The sequence below is a fragment of the Parambassis ranga genome, chromosome 10, assembly GCF_900634625.1.
Source record: "Parambassis ranga chromosome 10, fParRan2.1, whole genome shotgun sequence".
Taxonomy (NCBI): Eukaryota; Metazoa; Chordata; class Actinopteri; family Ambassidae; genus Parambassis; species Parambassis ranga.
In genome coordinates, this window is record NC_041031.1 from 9,927,476 (window position 1) to 9,953,521 (window position 26,046).

The following is a 26,046-nucleotide window of genomic DNA, read 5'->3' on the forward strand; positions in this document are numbered from 1 at the left end:
TAGGTTGAGGTTTTGAAGAATAAATGAGCAAATTGAGGGAGAGATGTAATTTCACAAAGCACTAGATTTCTTTGTCTCATAACGACCCAGGGAAAATGGTCCTTGAATAATTTGAGTTTTTAATACTATTGGGATTAATTATTAATCATTTAGATATTACTGAATGAACAAACTTCACTGTGGGACACACTGATAAGCTGCTCAGAATTGTTAATGAGTCAAATGTTGCACATCAATTTTGCCTGTAATTTCTCACAAGTTCCTTGACACTAATTTAGTTTGTGAACTTACTCAACATGCTTGAGAGAGATCTTCTGATTGGGCCTCGCTGAGGACACGGTGATGTAGATATGGAGCGCAGCCAATCGTAATGTGGTGTCAGATTTCCAGTCCATGCCAAAGCGCTCCTTGATGACGTCATTGCGACTCTGTGAAAACATGATCAAATCTAATTTCGTACGCAGCTAATAGGAAATCGCTTTTAAAAAGACTGGCATCTTTTAATAAGTATAAATTCTAAATTTATGACATGTGATGTGTTTTTGTAGCATTTGCGTCAGGGCCATTGTGTCTAACTCAATCAAAGAAGGCAAAAGCAGACATAATTAGATTCAAATGAAGACATTCCTGGTTATTTGAACCTAAATGCTTTGGCTCCCTTGTGGCCCCCTACTGCTTTTCAAGGAGACAGCTCTCCAACAGTATCATGAGATTGAATGACATCTGTTTAAATCCCCCTTTAATCCAGTGTTTTACCTGTATATAGAGGTACTCAAATGCAGCGGGGTCCCTTCTTAGCAGGTCTGCAGGGTCCTTGGGGAAGAAGCAGACGCGGAACAGACACTTCATCCCCTGGAAATAGGTTCTATGCACCACCTGAGGGGAAAGTTACGATGTCAGACAGATAACAGCTACATCTTTGGCTTTAGTCACATATCACAGCATCATTTTTTTTTCTTAGTGAACGGGGAAGACTGATTTCTGACACCATGGAGCTTTGCAATGCAATGACTTATGGCTAGATACTTGAAGTGAAGACACCAGCCAACAACTACCACAGCCTCATTAGTGCAAAATATGACAAAGCTGAAAGATAAAACATAATGGTAATTTTATATGTCGAGTTTGAGTTTCTAGAATGCCATCTGTTTTCCTGTGAAAATTGCCGGTGATTCTCAAAATAACACTTTTTCAAATAAGCATTTTGGTGTTTGCGTCCTATGTTGAATTGCAGTTTTTTCACAGTCCTTGTCTAATTGCTTGCTTGACTATAGCAAAACATCATGATTGGGTTTAAAACAAACCTTTTACATCAACCTCTCCTCCTTTTTCTAAGAATTGGCTGAATGAGTTGGTTTTCGGCACTCATCCCTGCCTCTTCTGCTCCTTCATGGTGACATAAACCTTGGGACTTGCAGTCCCAGTCCCAGTTTTGGACACTTCATTTATATGAGCTTACATGCTGAATTTCGTTTTATTATTGGCAGCAATTATTGTTACTATTACATGTAAACCAGATATAACTGGACAGCTATTAACAACTTCAATGGATGGTGTTGAACTTTTACATGGAACACATTTATAATTGAAGGTTCTTTGAGAACTTATTCACTTATTCATACCACCACAGGAGAACGCACACCTGGTTGTTGCTATTTCTTTCAAACTGCTTATCGCTTAAACATGATTCAAACAGTTTTTGGCACACTAATTGCACTAATTTCTCGGTAATGGGTGTCTTACATGCGTCAGTGGTTGGTTCTCTTGCAACAGATGCAACCTCTGATTCTGGTCCAGACCACCTGCCTCCAGCACCAAAGCAAAGTGCTCAATGTAGCGCAGTGAGAGGCGGTCCTGCAGGGAGGAGATCACATCCTGGAAGGAGAAAGATCCAAGGAGATGAGAGACTAGAATACATTTTACATGGTAAGAATACATTACTATAATTCCACACCAGCAGAAAAAAAGGAATAACAGATGCATTTCCACCTGAATTTCTTTCGTGTTTATACAGTGTAGTTTGTCAAACTGATATACTGTACTTGCAGTAAGTATTTTCTGTTTAGACTCTTTAGTTTGAAATAACATTTGTCATTTTGTGCAGTAAAAGCAATTTACTGTGCCACGTGCACGTTCAATAGAAGGAAGTAATGTGTGTGTATGTTGGGCAAACTTTTACTCTTGTGCAGATTATTATCTCTAAATGATGCAGAGTTTTTCTCATATCCTCTTTCTAAAATGCACAGGAAACCCTATCTAAGAGGAAATTCATGGCTTATCACATTTTACTTTGGGTCATGCCGGTTTTATCAATTCTTTGCCCTTATATGTAAGTGTAATGCTATAAATACTGTATTTTTCCTGTAAATTTCAAAACGCAGGCCTATTTAGAGCTTTTAAATAAAAGCATACACTTATAGCCTGCTCCCCATAAAGAATTTAGTTAACACTCACTGATGTATTGTGAGAAGCAGCCACTCTTGGAAAACAAGAGAAGGCAGTATTGACCTGTGCGGCCTGCATTAAATGACTCCTGGAAAGCCGCACGGATTGTGGCCTAAAACACTGCGGGGAAGCTTCTTTAGTTGACAGACATTCTAATGGGCGTACAACTGGGTATCCTGTTGTGCCATTGATTTAATCTTTGCCATTGTATCATTGATCTGAGCTTTCTTATTGTGCTGAAATTCCATTTAATTAGGCTGACAGGAGAGAGCTTCCTTCATCTCTCCTTTAAAGTGCTTCCGTGTTTCTCTTTCCCTGCGTCAGCCTCCATGAGCAGAGCAGAGATTTGTGAAATCTAATAGAGTCCGTTTAATGAGTCTGCTCGGAGATGTCAGGCTCATCTTAGAGGCTGACATAGAGACAGAAATGACCTCTGTCTGAGTGAATTCATTTGTTGCTGTATGACCTTAATCATATTAATGAGATTTAACATTCCAAAAATCCAGAGGATGAATTGAAGTGTCATAAAAGTAAAGTTATTTTTCTCAAAACAATTACTTATTGAAGATGAACTTGAAAGGGATCGTGGCCTTTAGGGATTTATGGAAAAATTGTGTGACAGACGCTAATGACAATGAGTCATATGTGAGGAAGCCTACATATATATTGTATAATTTGACCTATAGTATTAATAAGATGTCGGTGTCACAATAATATTGAAATTCACAGCTGTGCAGATACATACCCTAACAGTGGTGCGGCTATCAAAAGTAAAGGACTTAATCTGTCCGTTCTCCAAGAACACCTTCAGCACATTTGGTATGAGTAGCAAAGAGTCGTCCTTGAGCATTGTCTGAAAGAGATTGAAGGACAAAAGAACTTTGGTTGGGTGAAGAAAACATGGTGTGTGCATGTGCTAATTTGCTAAAAGGGTTATCAAGAATAATTACTTTCATTACCTGTAAGGTTGGTCTGTGGAAAAATCAGTGAAAAGATGTGCAAAATAAAGATAGAAAAAATAAAGATGTTTCATGCAAACAATACTTTAACTGAACTCTAGAGAGTCTGAGATGGAGCAAAACTGCCTTAGGAAGCCCATCCCAAGCATTGAATCATGATCAAAGGGGAGCTTATTCAATTTCTCTGGTATGCTGGTTCAATGTGTATGCCATGCAAAGAAAATTGGACAGTGGGATTCAAAGCATTCACCTCAGTTGTGTTAGAGATGTCATGAGAATAGTGTCCTGATTTATTGTTACTGCTTTTATTCAAAGCATCAGTTAAAGAATGAAAAAGTCGTTCACTCCTTTCTGGCTGTGATCTGATATGCTGCACGCTCTCTCCTCCTTCCCCGCCCTCCCCTGCCCACTTTTTTTTTCAACTTGCTGAAGGCTTTTTAATAAAATGACAAAGTTCTCATTATGCAGTTTCAAAGACACACTGTTGTGATCAGACAAAAAGAAGGTATCTTAAGGTAAGAATTGTAATGGAAGGCAAGGAAACAGCCTTGCAGGCCCACAGGGATCCTCCATGAGTTTTTGCTAAAGCAAATCTTATCCTTTTCCAGTTTTTCTTTCTTTTTGTTGTGTAAAGGGCAGACATCATTGATCATAGCAAAGGAGTGTGGATTTATAGCAACAGTGTAACAGTACAAGCATTTAGTTGTTATGGAGAGCTGTGTCCACAGCAGATGCCCAGCAGTCTGTTATTGGAGAACCTAAGTATTCAGAAGGCTCCGCAAGCTGTTCTGTTGTGTAGTCAGTAGATGAGTAGAGTCTTGAGTTATGAGTGAACAGCTCTTTATCCATACTGCTGCATTAACACAGGGTTGCACTATAAGAGACACTGCAAGCCCCTAGAGTTTGTAGCAGTTGTCACGTGCAGACAGTGTGCTCAGAGGCAAATCACTGCTGAGGATATAAGACTCATCCATTCCTTCTCTCCTTCTCTCATGAAAACTCAAGCTAGGTGGCCAGTGCTGATGAGGTTTCTAAGGATCAATACCTGCCTGTGGGGCCTCATCACTGAAGAAAGAGATTAACAAAAATGTTGGGGGGGGGGTCTGAACTCTCTGCTAGTCTACAACTGGGAACCAGTCACACATTATTGGTAAATAGCAACAATAGCATGTTAAATAACATGTTAACAATAGCGTTAACATGTCATTTTGCCAGCTGGTCCTTTGTTTTGTGCTGCTTGTCATTTTATCTTTCTGCCATGTAAGCTTATTTTCCTCCCACAGATACAGTTGTATGAGAGACTGGACAGTTATTATCACTTTCTGATTTTATTGTATATATGGTTACTGAGCATTGTCGCTGATAGCTTGAGTATAATGTAACCTGTTCTCTCCTATGTGTGTAGTTGTAGTAGTGACGATGTGGAGATGTGTATATCATCTAAGGGGAGAAAGGGGAGAGATAAATCATCAATAAGTCATGTTACTAATCTGCCTCATCCTCTGTATAATCTTATTTCAAATAATACTAATTTTAGCCTTCATTAATGTATTTGGAGTAGCCTTCCCACAACCCTTATTACACCTCTCACCCCAGGTCAAAAACATCTTAACCCTGTGTTATTAGTAGTTTCGAAGTATTGATTAGTCTCTAAGTAAAATAAGAGCTCTGGCACAGGCAATCAGGGAACTCACTGGAAGTTCAAATGACTTAGCCTCTTGGGGCAATAGTCAGTTGTTTGGAGTTTCGGGTGTAGCCTGTGGATATCAAATATCCAGACTAAGACTGTTTACCTTGATACAATCAAAACCCAGCTAATCACATACCACATAACAACCAAACAGAAACTAGTTTTGAGTCCTCAAATCTTCATTGGTCCTTTGAGAAGCCATACTAATCAATACCAACCACACACACACACACACTGGCTGAGATAAGAAGATGGAGAGAGGTGCTTGACAGTTTTTCTGATGCTTTTGAGATCAATGATCAAACAAACAACAGTAGGGTGAGGAAAGGGTACCAGCATGTGCTTGCATGCCGGTGTCATAGACAGACATGACAAGTCGAACTTACTGAGTCTGGGTCGCTGATGGACACTTGCTCTGAAAAGCGCACTTTAGGCGGGTTAGTTCGCAGGCGGGCCTTTTTGGCTGCACTTATGAAGGCAGACTTAGGTGACTGAGGAGACAGAGAGAGAGAGAGAGAGAAACTCTGCTTGAAAGAACAGACATACGTAAATGAAAGAAAAGCCCTTGTAAGTGCCTGTGCTAAAGAAATGTGTTGGAAGAGCTGGCTAACGTTGCTGCAATGCGACAATTGGAAAACTACTAACCTTTTGCTAACATAATATATGTTTAAATATTTATTACTGTTGTAGTTGCAACCAGTTGGCTTAATAACACATAGATGAATCCCTGCAGACTTGTTGTGTGATGCAATCATGCATATGGATGTAGGACTCAAATGATCAGAGCAGTAACCATCTGAGTTAGTCAGCTAAATGAATGGTCCCATTATATTGGTATTGTATGGACTGATAGATGCACACACTATGTTTAATAAATCTTGTGTGCCCAATTGGAGTTGCTCAGAAGGGGTATGGGAAAAAGAAAATCACTCCAATGTGTGAAGCATGTCCATGAATACTAATGTATTCCTGCATTGTATTACATGCACTCTTGGAGTAGTACTGTACAGTGTTTCTGTATGATTCATTGTGAAAGGAGAAGTGTTAAGACTGTAATCCTGAGGGAGAGGAACATGAAAGAGCGTGAGTGTCCCATTATACTACCTGATGGGGCTGCAGCACAGTGAGAACTATAGTGTCTTTGCAGCGTCTGTGGAAAGGCGACAGAGAGAGAGAGAGAGAGAGAGAGAGAGAGAGAGAGAGTGGAGTGGGTTAGATAATGCTAGCAACAGCACAGTGTCTGGGGAGCTTGTCCAGTTTATATCTGCCATTTCCTTGCAGTTCTTCCGCTGCAAAAGGGCTGAGTCATCCACAGGTTTGTGTTGATGTAACGCATCACGTCAAAAAGAGACAGTTTGTTCCTTTTGATCCACCCTGTTTACCCATGTCCTCTTAACTTCCCTTTGCTTCTGCTGCTAGTCACTGGGCTTGAGAACTCCCACCTGTTCCTCCTCCTCCTCCCCCCACCCTCTCTCCTGGGACAGTAAAGGATGTTACCTTACAAGGTCTATGACTCTCTCTCGGGGCGCGTCGCTCACCGTCTCCTCGTTAATGGCCAAGATCTGGTCACCAGGGAGAAGCTTGCCAAACGAGGGGCCGTCTGAAGAAGAAAAGCGAAATCATACATATATAGACACACACAGAAACTAAACTGCTAGCACTCTCTCTCTCTCCCTTTCTCCCTTTCTCACATACTGACCAGCAGAGACGGATCGAACAATTACAGGCCTCTGACTGCCTGCTATGAAGCCAAAGCCTTGAGTCGGGTGGCGCTGGATGGTGACCTGTCGAGCTGAGGCAGGACTTAGGGTACCACTGTCCATACCATCCTGGTCCTCCTCTAACATTGCAGTGCTGCATTCACAGACAAAGAGAGCTGATGAACCCCTTTTTTCATGAAAGAGCAGATACAAAAAAAGAAGGAAGACTTGGATCACTGTGTACCTGTCACATGCGTTCGTGTGTCCATCCTGGACCTTGGCCATCCCCTGATAGGAGGGAGCAGCATGGGACGGGGTTGCACTGCAAAGGCTGCTCTCTGTTTTGCAATCATTCACCTGTTCAATAAAACGCAAGACGCAAACAAACAAATGAGATTCAAAAGTAAAAAAAAAATACTGGTGTTCTAGAAGAATGCTGCAAGGAAAAATAAATGTGAAGCTGAAAAACAACATTTGAGTTCAGACATTTTCCACTGTCAACATCTGGCTTTGTGTAAGATGAAAGCAAAATGTAGGCTTTTACATTAAAAATATATTTGGTGGCATTTGAGACATGCTTTCAGAAAGATTGTCATTATAAAGAAGGTGTGACATAAAGTACACAGAGGATATAACACATTAAGGTCTGAATCTGCCAGTTTGTGTCAGTGTGGACTGAACTACTGCTGTGAAGCTCACACACTCTTTTACAGATGCCTGTGTGGGAAGCGGTGAAAGCAAGATTGCTGAAAGACTGAGAGTGTGAAGTGCAGTGTGTGTGGGTTTCTCTGTTTGTGGCAGAAAATGGAAATTATTGTGAGACAGATATTCCTCCTCATATCTGATCTAGCACTCTTGATGATGCTGACTAGAGATGAGACACTGATTGTGATGTTAATGCTGCAGATGAGCTAAAACAGAGAAGGAGAGAGAGAGAGAGAGAGAGAGAGAGAGAGAGAGAGAGGGGGATAAAGAGCATGAAAGTAGTGCTGCAGATTATTATGCAGGGATGCACTGTTGAGAGCAAATACCTTTCTGAGTGCTACAGGCTGAGAACAAACTGTCAGTAACGCAAAGCTGAGTCACATTAGTCAATAGTTCAGATTCATATTCTTGTCACTTGTTGTTTCTGATAACAGTGGCTTATAGGGGAGCACAGCTCATTTACACTTCCACTGATGCATTACTGATCTCCACCTTGTGTCATGATATCAGATGATGGTTAATCTATCACAGCCAGGCTTCATATTAGGCTCAGTTCATGACAAAAAATCTATTATATTGCACATGCTTTGAATTCCAATTATCCAAATAATTTAATGAGATTTGATTTGAATAAAAATCTCTCTGTGTTCAGTATATACAAAGGATCATCTGTCTGTATCAATGGTGCGCAGTCGGGACAAATGATGCTGCACCAGCTGGTCCTGCCTCTAATAAGGATTACATATTTTGATTAAGAATGATTATTTTCTCTTCTGGTTCTCTCAGTGGATCCCGACAGTGCGCTACCTTTCCCATTTATCCGTCCTCCCTCTGTCCCTCTTAATGTCTTACTCTTGCAAACCATCTGTCTTCCCCTACAGTTGCTAGAAGGACACCTATTGTGTTAGATCTTTTTGGAGGCTCCTCTGACTGGCCATTTGTCAGGTGGGTGTGGGTGTTGTGTGTCATTATAAATGTCAGAGACACCTCAGCTCTTCTTCTTGCATAGAGAGCAAGATTTGTGACCTGAGAATGGAGACCTATTCTTGTTGAGAGTTCCCACTTCACTGTTATCATAGCAAGTGCTCTGTTGTAGAGGAACTGCTGAAAATGTGCAAGGCAAAAGTATAGGTAGTAGTTGAAAGAGAGAAAAATGCTTTCTTTGTTTTGTTCTGTTGCTTTGTGAATACCTGACACATAATTTGGAGACTTGTTGTGGCATTCAAAATAAGAGAACAGGAAGAACTGGACAGAAGGGAGAGCCATTATAGGAGCCTGTGGAATCTAAAGCTTAAGTGTCATTAAAGATAAACAGCAATTCAGCAGCTAGGCCAACCTTTTACTGAGAAAAGACACAGAGGAATTCTGTCAAGAAATGATCCTCAAGGGCATCAGCAGGCCCGTCCGTTGCTATGACTACAGCACTTGGTAGCTTGTTGAAGCCAGGCGGATGGAGGCATAGTGGGTGGATAAGAATAGTGATGTGGCCGCTACTAAAGAGTGAGGGCCAGCTAGACGCTCTCCTGCCACCCTGCAGCCATTGTGACCAGATGCCATCATTTTCTCAGGCACTGCAGGTCGGAGCATACATACTTGCTCTGTTCCGGTGTCCCTGCCTGAAGCAGCTTACCAGGCCTCAGGCTGTGGGGACAGTGACCTTTTATTTATATTCCTTCCAGGCCTGCATTCAAACAGGTTTATCATTAGGTTGGAGGGACAGTGCTTTTCAGAACACCGAATTGCTTTTTTTCCACAGATCTGGAGGTGAAAATGACTCCTTAAATAGATTTTGAATTTGCTGCTTTTCAGGGTGAATAACCAGGAGTTATAGCAAACCACACACCAGAAAACCTAAATTCATTGAAAGGTTTGTCCATGTTTATTTACAGCCTATGGTTCTAAATTATATCCAGGGTAAAGTACATTCCAAAATAGTGTTACATAACAACAGTATGGCTGCTAGAGCTGATGGGCTTTCAGTAAAGAAGGCAAACTGGTCTGAAAGTAATGTTTCATGAGATGGACTTGAAGATCTAAACTTCATTCCAGATACACAATATTACCATTCCTCTCAAACATTGTTCACAAATCTGTCTAAATGTGTGATAGTGAGTGTAACCCATGGTCCAAATAGGGTAATAAATAATTAAAATCAATTAAATAGCATAAATAATATATATCACAAGTACAAATATATATATATAGTTTATAAATAACAATGAAAACATAGCAATGACTATTTAATAAATAACCCTGTTAACATACTCTAAAGCTCCCGTTTATTTTCTCTCAGCTTTCATGTGAGTTGAAATTTAATGTTACTGTCCCTTTAAGACGCTGTCCCAGGCGCTGTGTGCGAGCTCCTGACGACACGGATAGAAACAGACGCTGACCAACTGATACACGCAAAATCTAAAGACCTCGTTCAAATTAAGTTTATCCAACATCTTGTACATTTATTTAACATATTTAGGCAACCCTCCAACATCAAAACAGTGATTTTGATGCGAGTGCTTGATGACGGTTTTGGTAAGTTTACTTTGTTTTTAAACTCAATTGAATTGAATGGACGCATTACAATGTAACAAGCTAGCGATGTAAAACTGTCACAAAGACCTATCAAACTAAATTACTCAATGTATCCACACTGTTTTATGTTAAAGAAGGAAATTTATGTAATGTTGTTCCCTGTCTCTGGATAATTGATCGATTATTTTGCGTCTAAAGTTACAGTTGATTTGGCGTTGCCATAGTAACAGTTAGCAGCGAGAAAGGAGGTGTTTCTCCTCTAAATTAGTCTGAAACGAGTGTGTGAAATGATTAGAGGGTTCATTTATTTACTTTATGTATTTGTGGCCTGTTGTGCAGGCCAGGTTTTTTTTCCTACCCCCGGGAGAGTTGAGGACAGCTCAGAGACAGACCAGACTCACTGGAACCTTCAGTTAGCCGCGAGACAGCGCACACCAACTGAAAGACGTTACGTGAGCATGATGGCGAGCCTACCCACGGAAGATAACCTGCAAGGACTGAAACACAACGGACCACTGTTACGGTTTGACCAAGACAAACTGAACTGAACTGTGATATTTAACAGATCAAATTAGAAGGGGATCCCCAAATTGAAATTATTGTGTTGCAACACAATTATTTAGGAATTATTGAGGTGTGAATAGGTAAATGTATATGCGACATGGTTAAGGTATTTTATTTTTTCTGTGTGTTTTCCTGCTAAAGGGTACCTGAATACTTACCTTTTGTGAAAAGATCACACTAAAACTAACCTAAATACTTACCTGTTCCCTAAAGAAAAGAGTTAACTCCAAGAAAAACAGAACAAACAAAGATAAATAGCTGAAAATTAGTTAAAGCAATTGTTCTAAATTAGCTATACAGAATATAAAAGACCGGTCTAAGAGAAACAGAAAGAACTAGAGCAAACCAGTATTTAAATCTTTTTAAACTCTATTTAAATAAGAAGGACCAAACGGGTTATTTTATACTGTTTATTGCTCATTTTGCACTGTAAATATTCATTGATATTTTTATTGATATTTTAGTACATATTTTATTGATCTATTTATTGATACTTTTATTATTCTATTTATTGATATTTTATTTCATTATCTATTCATCTGTTTATTAACCTGTTAAATATTTATTGTTGTTAAGTAAACTGCCGGCTTATATACAAATCTTCAAGTCTCTGTTCCTAATATTATTAATTACACCACTCCACGAACCTAGAACTGGTCCATCACTTGTTTTCAGCGACACAAGTGTTACATGAGCACTTCTGCTTTGCTGAGATAATCCATCCCACCTCACAGGTGTGCCACATCAAGATGCTGATCTGACATCATGATTAGTGCACAGGTGTACCTTAAACTGCCCACAATAAAAGGCCACCCTGAAATGTGCATTTTGTTTCTGCTTTATTGGCGGTCTGGGGACTCAGAACCAGTCAGTATGGCACCATTTGCCTCATGCAGTGCAACACATCTTCTTCGCATAGAGTTTATCAGATTGTCTATTGTGGCCTGTGGAATGTTGGTCCACTCCTCTTCAATGGCTGTGCGAAGTTGCTGGATATTAGTGGGAACTGGTGCACGCTGTCGTATACGCCGGTCAAGCACATCCCAAACATGTTCAATGGGTGACATGTCCGGTGAGTATGCTGGCCATGCAAGAACTGGGACATTTTCAGCTTCCAAGAATTGTGTACAGATCCTTGCAACATGGGGCCGTGCATTATCTTGCTGAAACATGAGGTGATGTTCATGGATGTATGGCACAACAATGGGCCTCAGGATCTCATCACGGTATCTCTGTGCATTCAAAATGCCATCAATAAAATGCACCTGTGTTCTTCGTCCATAACAGATGCCTGCCCATACCATGACCCCACCACCACCATGGGCCACTCGATCCACAACATTGACATCAGCAAAGCGCTCACCCACACGACGCCACACACGCTGTCTGCCATCTGCCCTGAACAATGTAAACCGAGATTCATCCGTGAAGAGAACACCTCTCCAACGTGCTAGACGCCATCGAATGTGAGCATTTGCCCACTCAAGTCTGTTACGGCGACGATCTGGAGTCAGGTTAAGACCCCGATGAGGACGACGAGCATGCAGTTGAGCTTCCCTGAGACGGTTTCTGACAGTTTGTGCAGAAATTGTTTGGTTATGCAAACCAATTGTTTCAGCAGCTGTCTGAGTGGCTGGTCTCAGACGATCTCGGAGGTGAACCTGCTGGATGTGGAGGTCCTGGGCTGGTGTGGTTACTCGTGGTCTGCGGTTGTGAGGCCGGTTGGATGTACTGCCATATTCTCTGAAACGCCTTTGGAGACGGCTTATGGTGGAGAAATGAACATTCAATGCACGAGCAACAGATCTGGTTGACATTCCTGCTGTCAGCATGCCAATTGCACGCTCCCTCAATGCTTGTGGCATCTGTGGCATTTTGCTGTGAGACAAAACTGCACATTTCAGGGTGGCCTTTTATTGTGGGCAGTTTGAGGTACACCTGTGCACTAATCATGATGTCAGATCAGCATCTTGATGTGGCACACCTGTGAGGTGGGATGGATTATCTCAGCAAAGCAGAAGTGCTCACTATCACACATTTAGACAGATTTGTGAACAATGTTTGAGAGGAATGGTAATATTGTGTATCTGGAATGAAGTTTAGATCTTCAAGTCCATCTCATGAAACATGGGAGCAAAAACAAAAGTGTTGCGTTTATATTTTTGTTGAGTGTAGCTTCAAACAATCAGCTTCATAGATGGTAATGTGAATACTCAGTAACTAAATTAAATTCATATGTGTGACACATTTCTTTAAAATTTGTATTAGATTTCACAGAAACCAAAAAGCATTATCTGGGACATCTTGAGCATGCTTCCTTCCTTGGTGACTTTAACGTTTATGAGCAAAACTCAGTTTAATTGTAGTGAACATTGTATTAAATATTGTAGTAATTTCTGTGGTGTAATTTCCTATCTAACAAACACAGTGGACTCTGAGCTTAATAACACTGATTAATGCATTTCAAACAATTGAATGCAGTATTTTTTTCTGTGTGTGCAACATCATTTAGACTTAATTAGTTTACACTATTCCCACATGCTGGAGTTACGGCTTAGCCTTTTGGATGCTGAATCTCAAATGTTGATTCTTAATTATTGTATAATAATTATATTAATTATGGAATTAAAGATTCCATTTCTGTAACAATGAGAATGGCGCTTCCACATGGCACACTGAATTATCTGGCTATGGCCTGTTGATGCTTGAGGAATTTTCACTTACTTAACTGTTACACTAATTGTTAATCTTTCTGATTAACTACGTCTGGTAAAGGCCCGAATTAAAAACGTATAATTTGAATCAGAGATGGAATCGGCTTCAGAAACCTGGGACTTGTGCTGCACTAATTGGAAGAAAAGTCATAAGTGGCTGTATGTTATTGGATCATTGTCTTGAGATGGCAGACAATAGGTGTCAGAGTGACTGATGGACAGGCTGAGCTCATATCCTCTATCTGAATAAATTATTCATGTGTTATAGAATAGTGGGCCTCAGCATTTTGTGAATTTTGTCTAATATTGGTTTGTCTCTTGGTTTAGGGATGAATTACATTACTGTAGCATGAAGAAACAAGCATGTATGGCGACACAATAATAGCATTAACACAATCGTCTTCCTTTTGATGTTGCTGAGTCTCCATGTATGTAAGTCGTGTTGCATACCGACACGTCCCATTCAATCACAGACAAGATCCTCTGTGAGCCTTAAGTGCAGGCTGCCAACATTTTGTATCATATGTATCAAATCCTTGATTCTAGAGAAATCTTGTTAAGATTATGAAAGAGGCGACACAATAATCTCTGCATTGCGCTGTGAAAGGAGCCTTCCCAGACAAAGATTCTCTGCCTGCCTGTCGCATGTTTGGCCTGTATGAAAGCCGTTCTGGCAACATGATCGCTGTCTTCAAGCTGCTATCACTTGCAGGCTGTGATGAAACTTCAGCTAAATATTTATTGTTGTTTTTTTAAGGGATTTGTGACTTGTGATAGACAGGCCTTTGCACAGAGAGAGCCAATCAAATGAAGCCATCGGCACAGGGCCTAATTCTTTTTGTCAATGCAGATGGCCTCAGCCCATCCTGCAGAAATCCGGCAGGACAACACAGCCGGTTCCTTCTTTGGGCAAAGTGAATGCTGATATATAAAACTCTGGCCTGGACGTTCTTCCTGATAAACTTCATTATGCATTTTATCTGCAGGGATGGATCATTTAAAATCTTAGCAGCTAACATTGCATTTCCATCTTTATCTGGCAAGTCACTCCTCCCCCATCCTTTACCATTACTACACAGTTTCATTCAGTCTGACATCATACCTGTGCACTGTATCCCACAACTCCCTTACATAAATGTTTTTATTTAAAATGACAAATGTCTTGATTCATTGATCAGTGTGTCACACAGCTTCACCTGCTTCCCCCAGGTTTTCTCCTCTTATTCCTGCTGCCAAGTAAACAATAACAACTCAATATTTGCAAGCCTTTCTCGATAAGCTGTCCACACAGCTGTAATCTCTGTCCTATAAGATAAAGATTCAGATTTAGTGGGGATGCAGGAATCACCTCTCCTTACACACATGGCCTCCTAATTAGGCCCATATGGCATCCATTCATCAAGCTATGTAGACTAGTTTATCATTTTTATTCTTGGAATTTGTCGCCCTCTCATCAGCTCTCTGACCTGTAGTTATTTAGAAAGTGTCTGCAGTAGTTCCACAGACAGACTTTTCTTGCTAGACAGGCCACTTGTATTTGTTTTATCTGTTCTGTCACAAACCCTGGGCTCCTGAGTGAAGGTCTGCCTACCTGTACTACAACTATCCACAACCAGCATCCTATGTTGGACTTTTGCAGGATCACATGGTTTAAGACCTGCACAAACTCCACTCAGCCCTGACAGCCAGCTTATATTCATGTATTATACACTGCACCCAGTTATGTAAACAGTAGCCACATTTCTGGGGACAACAGGTTGCAAAAACCCCACTAAGATTGAATGTGTTTTTGTTTCTTGTGTCAGTACAGGATGTGTACTGTCTCAGAAATAAGGTTGGTAGAAAGTTAAGAGGAAAAAGTAAATAGAGTTTGGAGAGGATAGGACTTCTTTGCAATGGAGTTCACAACCTTGATGAATCAGCAACACATCACCTTACTTTCATTTCCAAATTCCATCAAGCAACAATTGAAGACATAAGGGACAAACCCCCCTCTCAAAATGCTGCTGTAGCTTTTAAAGACGGACATCTTGGCATTCTTACCTGAACTAACCTCTACTTCTCTCTCTGTCCTTCTCAGAGTGGCATTAACACTGTTTGTATTAGCACATTGACCAAGACACATGAAGATATATGACAGTCGATCGTCTTTGTTGTGTCGTGATACAGTGTTTTCTGATGTAAACAGATGAATCTACATTCCTCACACATATGTACATTGAAAAGTGGGATGATTGCAAAATAATATTAAATGTGAAAATCCTGATCCAGGAGGTTTCTGAAGTCTACTTCCTGGTGCACAGGGAACATGTAAGTGGAGAGAAGGGGATGTTTAGGTGACACTCCTGGTGAGAGAGAGCAGGCAGATGGGAGTGGTGATGCCTGAAGAGACAACAGAGTTGAGTCCCTTTGGCACTCCCCAGTGTAGAAATGTAAAAAAAAGCAACATCTGCCTGGTCACGTGTTTGAAGGCATCTTGGTTCCACTCGACTTGACTTGGCTGACCTCTTGGTCTTGGGCTTAGCTGTTCCTCTGACTCACTCCTACATTATTAATGTGGTCATTGCACCACATGACCTTCACCACAACATGAAAATTAATATCCCACCTTCCACAGTGCACAGTCTGCTGGCCAGCTTAACCCCACAACCCCTCTCTTAAGAAGAAGCAGTATGGTAGTGCCAGCCAAGAAGACCTATAGGTTTAGATCACTGGCACTTGTTGTTGTATTATTGCAGGGCTGTTATGCTGTGATCTTGACATGCATACTTGTTATGATCCCAAAAAAATCTCTGCTAAATCTGTAAGGTAGCATTTCTAGACAAAAAAAATGTCTAAGATTTGGTGCATCTTTTCTTGCTTGTGTGGTAAAACATCCTGCAGTATCTACAGCATTATTCTGTTTTATTATGTATAAACTTCACTTCAGGTCAAAGAAAGATTGCAGTTGATGACAAACACATTATTTTTCCCCCTGACCTTAACCAGAGGGCTTTGTTTTGCCTAAACCAAAATCTGGACTTGATCGTTTAATAATGAAGTGCTTTGTACACCAGCCATCCATCCCAGCCACCACCTGTCAGCTCAAAGAGCAAACAAAAGGTTTCCCAACTTAATACAACTTTGTCATAATACAATCATTGCACTGCAGCATACTTGGGAAAATAATTTAGTTTTATCGAGATATACAGCATTGAATCTATTTGTAACCGGACAATAAGTTAAGCAGCTTTGATTCCAAGTGACATTCTCTGAGCTTTATTAAAATATAATCTGCATAATGTCACTATGTTGTAAATACAATTCAGCAGTGAATGATTGTTGTTGATTTTATTATTAATTAATATGATGTGACGGGTTAATATTTGTCAGTTTTAAATAGTTGTTTTTTTCTTGTTGATTTTATTTAAACACTTCTCTGGTGGTTGGAGTAGTCTAGTAATCTAGACATGAATTACCAGATTAATTAATTATGGAAATATTTGTTAGTGTCAGCCTAATGCTGTAACACTTTGGACTTGACCACTGGCACAGTGTCTGAATGTAGTTCTGAGATGTTTTTTCTGCACCGTTAATATTGACTGACGGGCTGCTGCAGCTCAGCATGGACCATGTCTCAATGATCCAAAACTGTGCCTGACAGCAGGTTTTCCCCCCTGCCACAGCCATTTAAAATATATCTTTGCTGTAAAAAAAAAAAAAAGAAAAAGAAAAAAAAAGACAACAGGGACACACGTGGTATGAAGAAGAGGGACAGTGAGCGGTGGTTAAGAGACAGTCTGTCACAGAGGAGGGATGGGAGCCAGAGGTTAGTCAGGCAGGTGTTTACTGAGCAGGACTATCTTTGATTAAAAGGTGGATCAGGTTAAGAAATGCAGTTCATCCATGTAATAGCTTGTTACGACTTTCCCCTCCAACGGCCATAAACAGGAATATTTATCGAGGGCAAGAGGCAAACTTTAATGTCCAGATGCTGTGGTAGAGGCCATAAATATTAAGGCAAACATGATGGTTCTGCTTGAAAAGAGCCAAAATTGTAGGCAGTTTTTATTAATCTGCAGTCTGCTCATAACTACTCTCTACTTTACTAATTTGAGATAAAACTCTTTTGCTTTTGTATTTAATTTCTTGCAGCAAGGAGAGGCTTTTAAAGTGAGTGTGAGCTTGTCTGGGTTTAGTGAATGTACAAGCCATCTCTTTAACCTTATGGTAGAGTCCTTTTTCTGTGAAACAGCACATCACTGGTTTGCTGAAGGTCAGACGTACAGTGTACATAAGAGAGGCAGACACACCGGAAAAAAAAACATTACCATAAATTAGTCTGTGTGATGCGCTGAGTCAGATGCTTACTTGTTAGTGTATTGAATGTAAATAGAAACAATGCAAAATCTATCAAATGAGGTAGTTTCTTTATATGCTTTAATGCACAATATTCACACCAACAGTTCTGCTTGTGTATCCGTGCACATGTAATAGAATGTTTTCCTTCTCCTAAATTATAGTGTGGTGGCATGACAGAGCAGTAATTGAGAATTACTTTAAATTAGGCTAGAGGGCAGTAAACGGAAAACAAAAATATGTAAAGTGAAATAGGAGGCCAGGGAAGTAAGAAAAAAAAGGTCATCCTTTGCATTACAATAAGCTTCCTTAGATAGGGAGGAGATACAGTTTCCCCAACTGGTTATTTTAAATCTGTGTTCTTGGGCTTGGGAGGTTCCACTTGACTGCGTTTGATTCATCAGTCAGCAGGAGCTGAAAAGAGACCGTCAGGCCTGCGTACAGCAGTATTCTCTCCCCAAAGTTTACCACTCAGCCTGTTCTCTGACAGCACTGTGAATCTGTACTGCACAGCCTGCCTCAACTTCAGTCCCTCATTTATTCCTTGTTATTTACACAGCATAACCTTTCAAGACATATAAATACTGTAAATAAGACACAGGTTTTAAGTGTTAGCACTGAGACCAAGCTACCACCAAAGGCTAATACTCCTGACCTTTACAAAATCAATTCCAGACTCCTTCATTTTTTTGTCTGAAGTGTCTGAAAATGACACCATTAGCTCGCAGTGGGCCTTCACTATAGCTTTCACATACATAGGAAGAGAGACATGATCAACTGCTTAGGTCCAGTTGCCTGTAGCCAGTTTCTCCCTGCAGTTGCCCGCAGCTGAAAACTGAGAGGCAGAGTCGCTGTGACAGCAGCAGAGCGGCTCTGTCTCTTTGCTGTCACCCTTCAGTGAAGCACACAGTTCTCAGCAGCTCGCCTGACAGCGGAACGACACAGAGTGACACTCATTCTCTACGAAATACAGCATGGCTGCTTCACCCTCCTCCACCCCCTCCTCTTCCGCCTCCTATCGCTGCCACCCATGAGATATCACCCGCACGCCCCTCCCAACTCCGCCCTTCTCTGACTACCAATAAAGTGATCGTCTCCCGCAGTCTGCAGCATGCATCTCATTTCCCATACACTCTTTCTATTTTGGTGCCTCTGCCTAATATTCATTTCTCACAGTGTAAACTAATTTTCTGACTCACACTTCCACAAATCATTTTGTAATGTTAATTCATGCATTCTGCATAACTGCACATAAACTGATGTTACAAAATGCTGTGTTCATTTCTGCAAATCGGCACCAGACGCCCAGTCTGCAGGTGTTTCTGTGTTCTGCCCATGGATTTTACATACAAGGACAAGGAGTGGACACACAGTAACTTTCTGGCCAGTGAAGTGCATTTTTACTGAAGTTGATCTTTCTTTTTTAAAGATAATACATCACTCAGTAAACTGTAAAGCAGGTTCATATGTGTAGTGTGTTGGTTTTGTCTGTCAGAAGGCTCCACCCCAGGTTCAGACCCAGCACGGGGTTGATTTGTAACGCAGCCTCCCTGCTGTCCTGGTCTGGCTGATCTGGAGGCTTGTGTAACATTTCTCCCTCCCTTCTCTCTTTCTATCTCACTCTCTCTCTCTGTCTCTCACCACTGACTTATCTAGTGCTGGTATGTTTTAGTGTGTGTGCAGAGAATACCAAGTGGCTGTGCCATCAGGGTGTGTAATTATCTGGCCTGCTGAGATGCTGTGCTGCCACTGCTTGGATGCAGTCAGGCCACACTTTTCTCCTGCCTCAGCTTGGACCATTGTCCACTGCTGTGCAACAGCTGGACACCTTTAAGGTTTTCTAATGTGTCAACATAGTTGTACCATGTAAAACCACCCAATCAGATGTCCTTTTATCAAACATGACATGGAGCAGCAATCTGGAACACATGCACCAGATTGCTTTCCTGAACAGAGGTGCTGCATCATCTCTATTGAATTAGCATTTTCATACAATGCCTGTAACCAAAACTCTGGTAACTATAACAATTGTCTCATTGCAGATCAGTAATAGGTTTATGTTAATTTAGACAACGGGAGTTGTTTTACCTCTAGCAAATGTTTGCTTTTGAAACATGTTTAATCCTGTTTTTAACACCTAATTAATGCCTAACCACACAGAGACACACACATATATATAAAGAGTTTCAATCCCCCACCCTCAACCACCAAAGATTAATTAATGTTTATATATTAGTGTTTTTTTTCAATGACTTTGGATGACTTTGTTACGAGTTAGGTGATACACAAAATAAACACAGAAAATATATGATGTAGTATTTGTGTGTAACAGTATATTTTGTGAAGATAACCATGTCACAGTTATTCAGCTCCTATGTAATATTGTTGTTTTTAAAGTTGTTTTTTTGCCCGATCCTTCGTTTGTTTCAGCTGTGATGCAGATATAAGCCCCACCCATGAAGGTGAATTGCGATCGTGGATAAGACATAGGATCTTCTACAAAAGCTAGAGGAGATTATTTAATCACACCTGAAAGGCTTTGGGTATAAGAAGCCCCAAGATTTGCCCTGTGTGACTGTGGAACACCTACAGTACAAATGTTTCAGTGGCAAATACAAGGTGTGCACAAGGACCTCAGGGCCTAGTTGACTAGAATTTGCCAGGAAGACTGCAGTTTTGGGAGACATGTATATGGACTGATGAAACCAGACTGGTCATGTGGACCAGCAGTATGTCTGGTGTGTAAAAGTCCAGAAAAAAAAGCACACATGTAGTGATTTATTCTGATGTTGCAGATTTAACGTTATCAATAGTGCAGAAAATCGACTTCAATCGATGGCATGGAACCAACATCAAAACCCATCTAAACAAACATCCTAATGCGTTTGCAACAGTTTTGATTTCTTTGTATTTACAAAGCTTTCACTTGTGAGTATTTGTCAAGCAGGAAACAAACACGGCAGCATCAAAGCTTCTTGATGAAAAAGATTGTATCGAATGTTTTAATCTTCTGTCTTTTGGTTCAGAAAGACAGTCCAGGGACTTTCTGACGCTCCATAATATGCTGTCTGCTGCTCTCACCATCAGTGTGGAGGAAATGAATATATGCTTGGCTGCTCTTAGTGCTTTAATCCATTTAATGCACCCTGGGCAAAGGAAAGGAGAGGGGAATATGTAGCCTGATGCGGTGCATGCATCTAAAAGAGCTTGACTATTGCATTGAAGCAGAACTGCTGACTGTATGCAGTTTTTGTGGCAGTTGTCATTGTCATGTGAAATTCACTTGCAAGGATTAGTCAGAGTGTTCAAAATGTAAAGATGCTTGATATCTTACCAGGAATAAATGAGTGGATTTCCTGGACCTGATCGACAACACTCTCTCTGTAGAGCCATGAGACATTGACCATTTCAATAACAATGAGGAAGTACAAAGCAGGGTTTTTACACGTTTGATTCTGACTTTAGAGACATTAGGAGAGGACAATGAATAGAGACATTTGAGAAGATAAGATCTATCATTTCCTAAACCTCTCTTTTATGAATTCATTTTAAAAGAAGGTGTCTGGTGGAAAACGAACATGTGGAATGATGTTTATTTCAGTTGCATGTGTAGGTGGCCCTCTGAGCGATGGCTCCACCATGATTTGTGATGAATCAGGCTGCAACTGTGCACTTTTATCCATGTTAATGGGGTGCGATCAATAAGGCAGCTCTGTATCAGCAACCACAGAGTGATAACTGAGTATGAGGTGGGAAAGGAACCACATGGCAATCGATGTGAATGTGGTGATAATCAACAAGATTGCAGGTATTGCTCTGGGTGGTCTGTCATATTGAGCCTGTTGCAGGACCATTTGAAGGGATCAATCTCTATTGCGTAACGAGCGATTACACTGCACCTGCATTTGGGGTCAGGATGGTAAAAAAGGCATAAATGGTTGTATTTGCATCATACATAATGAGCACAGGTCTCTTTTGTGACCTGTTGACTTGTCCTTTTTTATTTTCTATCAGTTTGTTACCTAATCAGATTCAGAATTCACTCAGGATGGCACTTGCTAATGACAACAAAATAGATTCAATGATGGTAGATTGCACTTCTTTGTGTTGGACCTGAATAAGCCAGAGGTGTTTAGTGGCCTTGCGGTGTTCACTCCCTCTCTTCTGGCCCTGTCTCAGCTAATTGTCACAGTTCGTCTCCTCTCCTATCCAATTCGCCACTGTGATAGCCTGTGCTCAGCCATGTGTGTGAAGTTTGAGAAAGCAATGTTGATTGCAAAGTGGTGTTGTTATGACAGGGCCACTGAGAGGTTTGTGCAAAGCTGTGTTTGTATGTGTGTCTGACAGAGAGAAAAGACCGATTATGTGCTTCTGAACCATTCAGTGTAATAAGGTCAGGTGCAGCAGGGAAATGTATTTACAGTGTAGTATTTTGTACAGTGCATAAATGTATCAGAGACATGTGCTGGTGATCAGTGTTGGCAGGCCCATTATAGCACAAGTAAAACAAGCTGAAAAGTGTGTAACTGTACTGACAGAAGTTAACCTGTCAGCAGCCTTGCTGCAGCTTTTTGTCGCACTGTGACAAATGTAGCGAGGCTTGTAGGGTTCAGGGGGAAAAAACATCTTTTGTTTTTGTGATAGCTTCATTTTCAAAGCTTCGACTTTCCAGGTGTTCATCCACACATAATATTTTTAGCTTTTAATTAGTTTTTTTTCTGGCAAACAGGGAGAAAATATAAAAAAATGTGAAAGTGTGCACACTTTGCTCACTACAGATTTTATTTTGTGACAATAAGCGGGCCTCCACATGCAATCGGCTTGTGTAGTCAGTCAGTCAGGAGCAGACAGGTGCTGAGCCCCGATATGTTTCTTATCGTCAAGCTGCCTCCTCTTTGCTCATCACAGTCCAGGGCGCATCACGCATACACACACACACACCTCCTTCAATCTGATATGGAGGAAGAAGCAGTAGAGTGAAGGGACAAGGAGGAGAAATAAGAGGGTGTGTGTGTACCTGTTTTGCAAAAGAAATGCCAAATGCAAAAGAAATTGCAAAATAATGAATTAGACTGCTGTGGCTGTAGAGTCCTTCACTCTCTTATTAAGAGTGGGGCCAAGTGCTGCGTTACTCGGGTACCTCTCAGCATTTTACTTAAGCGCCATAACCAAGAGGAAGCAGGGAAACAGCAGCCAGAAGCTCTGAGGTGACATTTACGATTTTAAGATGAGAGCTGTGTGTACTTAATTAAGAAATAGCTGGGGACACCAATGACTCTCTTCTTCAGTGTTCTCTAGGAAAGCTTATTTCATGCTCCAGAAAGCTTCTACATCACACACACATGCACAAGCATGTGTGTGTGTGTGGGTGTGTTTGTTAGAGACGTACATGTAGTAAGAGAATAATAAAGCCCAGACAGACGTCTTTAAGCATGCAGATATATGCAAGCAGGAATTCTGTTCCTGTTGTGTACACAAGCAGTGCTGTGTGCTGATACATTAAGCCCTCTCAGGATATTGCACTCAAATTGTAAATCAATTCATTACTTTTACCCTTATTAGGCTTCTTGTAGACACACATACACACTTGTTTGTGCTTCTATCTGTGTGACGACAGTCATTAACATAATGTAATCCCTAGCTCCCAACCTTAAATGAAAACAAACACATATAGATGACAGAAAGGGTTGATTGCTAATGAATACCAAAAGTACACACTTTCACAAAGGCACTGCTGCATGTCTGAATCAGTATATATTACACACTCCATCCTGCCAGCTCTATTGTATAAAGTCCGTCTGATGTCCATGTGTGAGTATGATATATTTTTGACATCAACAATTGTCATTAATAATGATGATGATTTGTCTTATGGCAGACCCAGTAACTATATGTTACAAGACAAACTTCTCCAGTCCGCAGTATTGCATAATCAGTGAATTGACTAAACTGTGTTAAAATAGAATTGTCACTTTGTCTCTTTTTAGTAAAGACTGACAAGTGCTTACACACCGCTGTCTCATTCCATCCAGTCTCTTATAAAATATAATTTCCTGTCACATTTTTCTAAAATACCTGTGGAGTCGGTGGTGATTTTACATTTTCCTTGGGTCAGTGATCACCATGGCAACCTGTGGAGCACAGTGCTGCTTCCACAGTGCAGCAGCTGTGAGCCTCAGGGATGAGAAGCGGAGAGAGAGGTTATGAGTAAGACGATACACTGTACAAACCCTCGAGACTACACCACCATCCTCTTACACATGTTTGTCTTTAACAGCCTCGTTCTTTGTCTGTTTCTGACTCTCTCTCTCTGTATCCTCTCTGTCTTTCACAATAATGCACTCTACAGTGATATGTTCAAATGTTATGTTGTTTCCATTAATATGAGAGCTAAGTTCGTTTTACACATCTCTCCCTCTGTCCTCTGAAAATTGATCTGATTCTTTGTTAGGCAGATCCTCGCCAGAGAAATGGTGCAGCAGTTGTGAAATTATTGCTATTAATACGAGGTGTCAGCAACTGAAAATGTAACGGTGACTTCTGACACAAGACAAGAACATGAAAGCCTTAAATTGAAATAAGCTGAGTGAACACTTTCCTTGAGACAATTTCTTCCAAATTGTAATATGCATAGGGCATACAGACACATTTCCTCAGTCACCTTTTTGGAAGTTTTACAAACATTTTTATTTACTAGTTGCATTTCATATTAAATGGCTCTGCAGGTTCATGTTATCAAGGTGCTGCATTTTACAGGAATTTAGCCTGCATGACAGCACTCAGAAGCTGTTAATTTGCTGATGGCTGCTCAGAATGACCTTATAAAGGAGATTTTGGCTACACTGACAATTTGGATTTATAGCTCAGATCCAATTTCTTCTTCTTATATATGGCTGTTTACATTATTTATAAATGTCAGATTCCAATTAAAAGTAATCACAGTCCTGGCCTGAACCAGTCACTTCTAAAATGACTGTTTGCCCAGATTAGGGGAAAGAAAGAAAAGAGTATAGAGGACCACGATGAAAGGGGCTGAGAGGATCAGAATCCATATGATTTGTTAAAGTCACACTGTTGTGAAATTGATCCATTAAACATGAGCAGAGTTGGCTTTCGCCTGTATTTGTAACATCTCTTTCTTCTCTTCTGACAGCGTAGAGTTTTTTTTGTGGTGTTGCATCGAGTGTGAGGACACTACTTTCGATTGCATCAGCATAGCAAGAAACTTGTGCATAAAGCAAATATTTCTCAACCAATGCGGTCAAACCTCAGCAACTTTTAATATTTTAGCCTTTGCTGTTGTGGTGTTGTCAACAATGTTACAGCTTTGAATGCAATTAACATGAAAATACAAGCCACAAAATGCAGCCTGCTTTCAAAAACAGATTTCACACTGACTGTGAGGCATGTCTCTTTAGGGATGAAGGGCAGCACAGCTCTTATAAAAGGTAATAGAAAAATCTATAAGTACAAAAAAATAAAAATCAGCAATACTTGCAAAAAGGAGCAGAGCTGTGAGAACACAGAGACTAATACTAATCTACGTCTTGTTCAGAATTACATTTCACTTGTCAGACTCCATTTTGGCTAATCCATTACCACTATGCCTTTAAGCCTTTTACATGTATTTCTGTATCAGTCATTTCTTTAGTGGGAAAAGTGGATGTCAAGATGAAACTCTCAGAATACATAATGACTTCATTAGTGGTCCTTCTCTGTGATTAATTGGAGTGCTGTGTCACCCACTGTGACAGAGCCGTTCATTGCCAGACAGTGTTGTGACAGGAGATGAGTATCGTGTTGATGAGTCTGGAGATGATCACACCCACTGGTGTACACTTGTAAGAAACACACAGACTCACAAGTAAGCAACATCATCACACACATCCTGTCTTAGCCAAGCATGCAGATCCCACTGATATCAAGAAAAAGAATTCACAGAAATCCCACCTGTGATCAGCCAATAGCAAGTTCTACCAGATTTGGTTAGCAACAGCAGTGTTTGCTTCTGTATTTACCACAGCTCTTCCTCTTCTATCAGTGGGTTGGCAAAACCCCAGCTGTGATAACACCCTAAAGATGTTGGCATCTCTCTGTCTAAAACGGAGAGGAAAGACTTCTGAGGGGTCTCACAGCCTTTCAGCTCAAGGGGCCACAGATAAGAAAATTCACTGTGTTTGATGGCTGCTGTAAGCTCAACAACACAGAACTTTCAACTACAAGGAGCATGATGCAAAAAAAAGTGGTATCCACTGCTCACATTGAGTGAGAGCCCTACACATACAGTAGATATGGAGTAGCAGAAAGAAGCAAGAATAAATAGTAAAGTTGAGTGCCACAGATACATGGAGAGGGCAGGGATGAAGTGAGACGAGGGTCACAGCGTCGATCAGAATAAGCTA

General features: G+C 40.7%; 1 protein-coding gene across 1 annotated transcript in view; it reads right to left on the reverse strand.

The window, feature by feature from the left end:
- The window catches only part of frmpd3 (FERM and PDZ domain containing 3), a 35,968-nt gene that overhangs the window by 6,536 nt on the left and 3,386 nt on the right, over positions 1–26,046 (reverse strand). Inside the window, exons 2-10 of the mRNA XM_028416433.1 lie at positions 7,039–7,151; positions 6,794–6,948; positions 6,592–6,694; positions 6,199–6,244; positions 5,481–5,585; positions 3,191–3,298; positions 1,744–1,875; positions 757–876; positions 292–428 (exon numbers count right to left, since the gene is read on the reverse strand). Coding sequence (XP_028272234.1) covers positions 292–428; positions 757–876; positions 1,744–1,875; positions 3,191–3,298; positions 5,481–5,585; positions 6,199–6,244; positions 6,592–6,694; positions 6,794–6,948; positions 7,039–7,079 — 947 coding nt within the window. The 5' untranslated portion in view covers positions 7,080–7,151. The remainder of the gene's footprint in view (positions 1–291; positions 429–756; positions 877–1,743; positions 1,876–3,190; positions 3,299–5,480; positions 5,586–6,198; positions 6,245–6,591; positions 6,695–6,793; positions 6,949–7,038; positions 7,152–26,046) is intronic.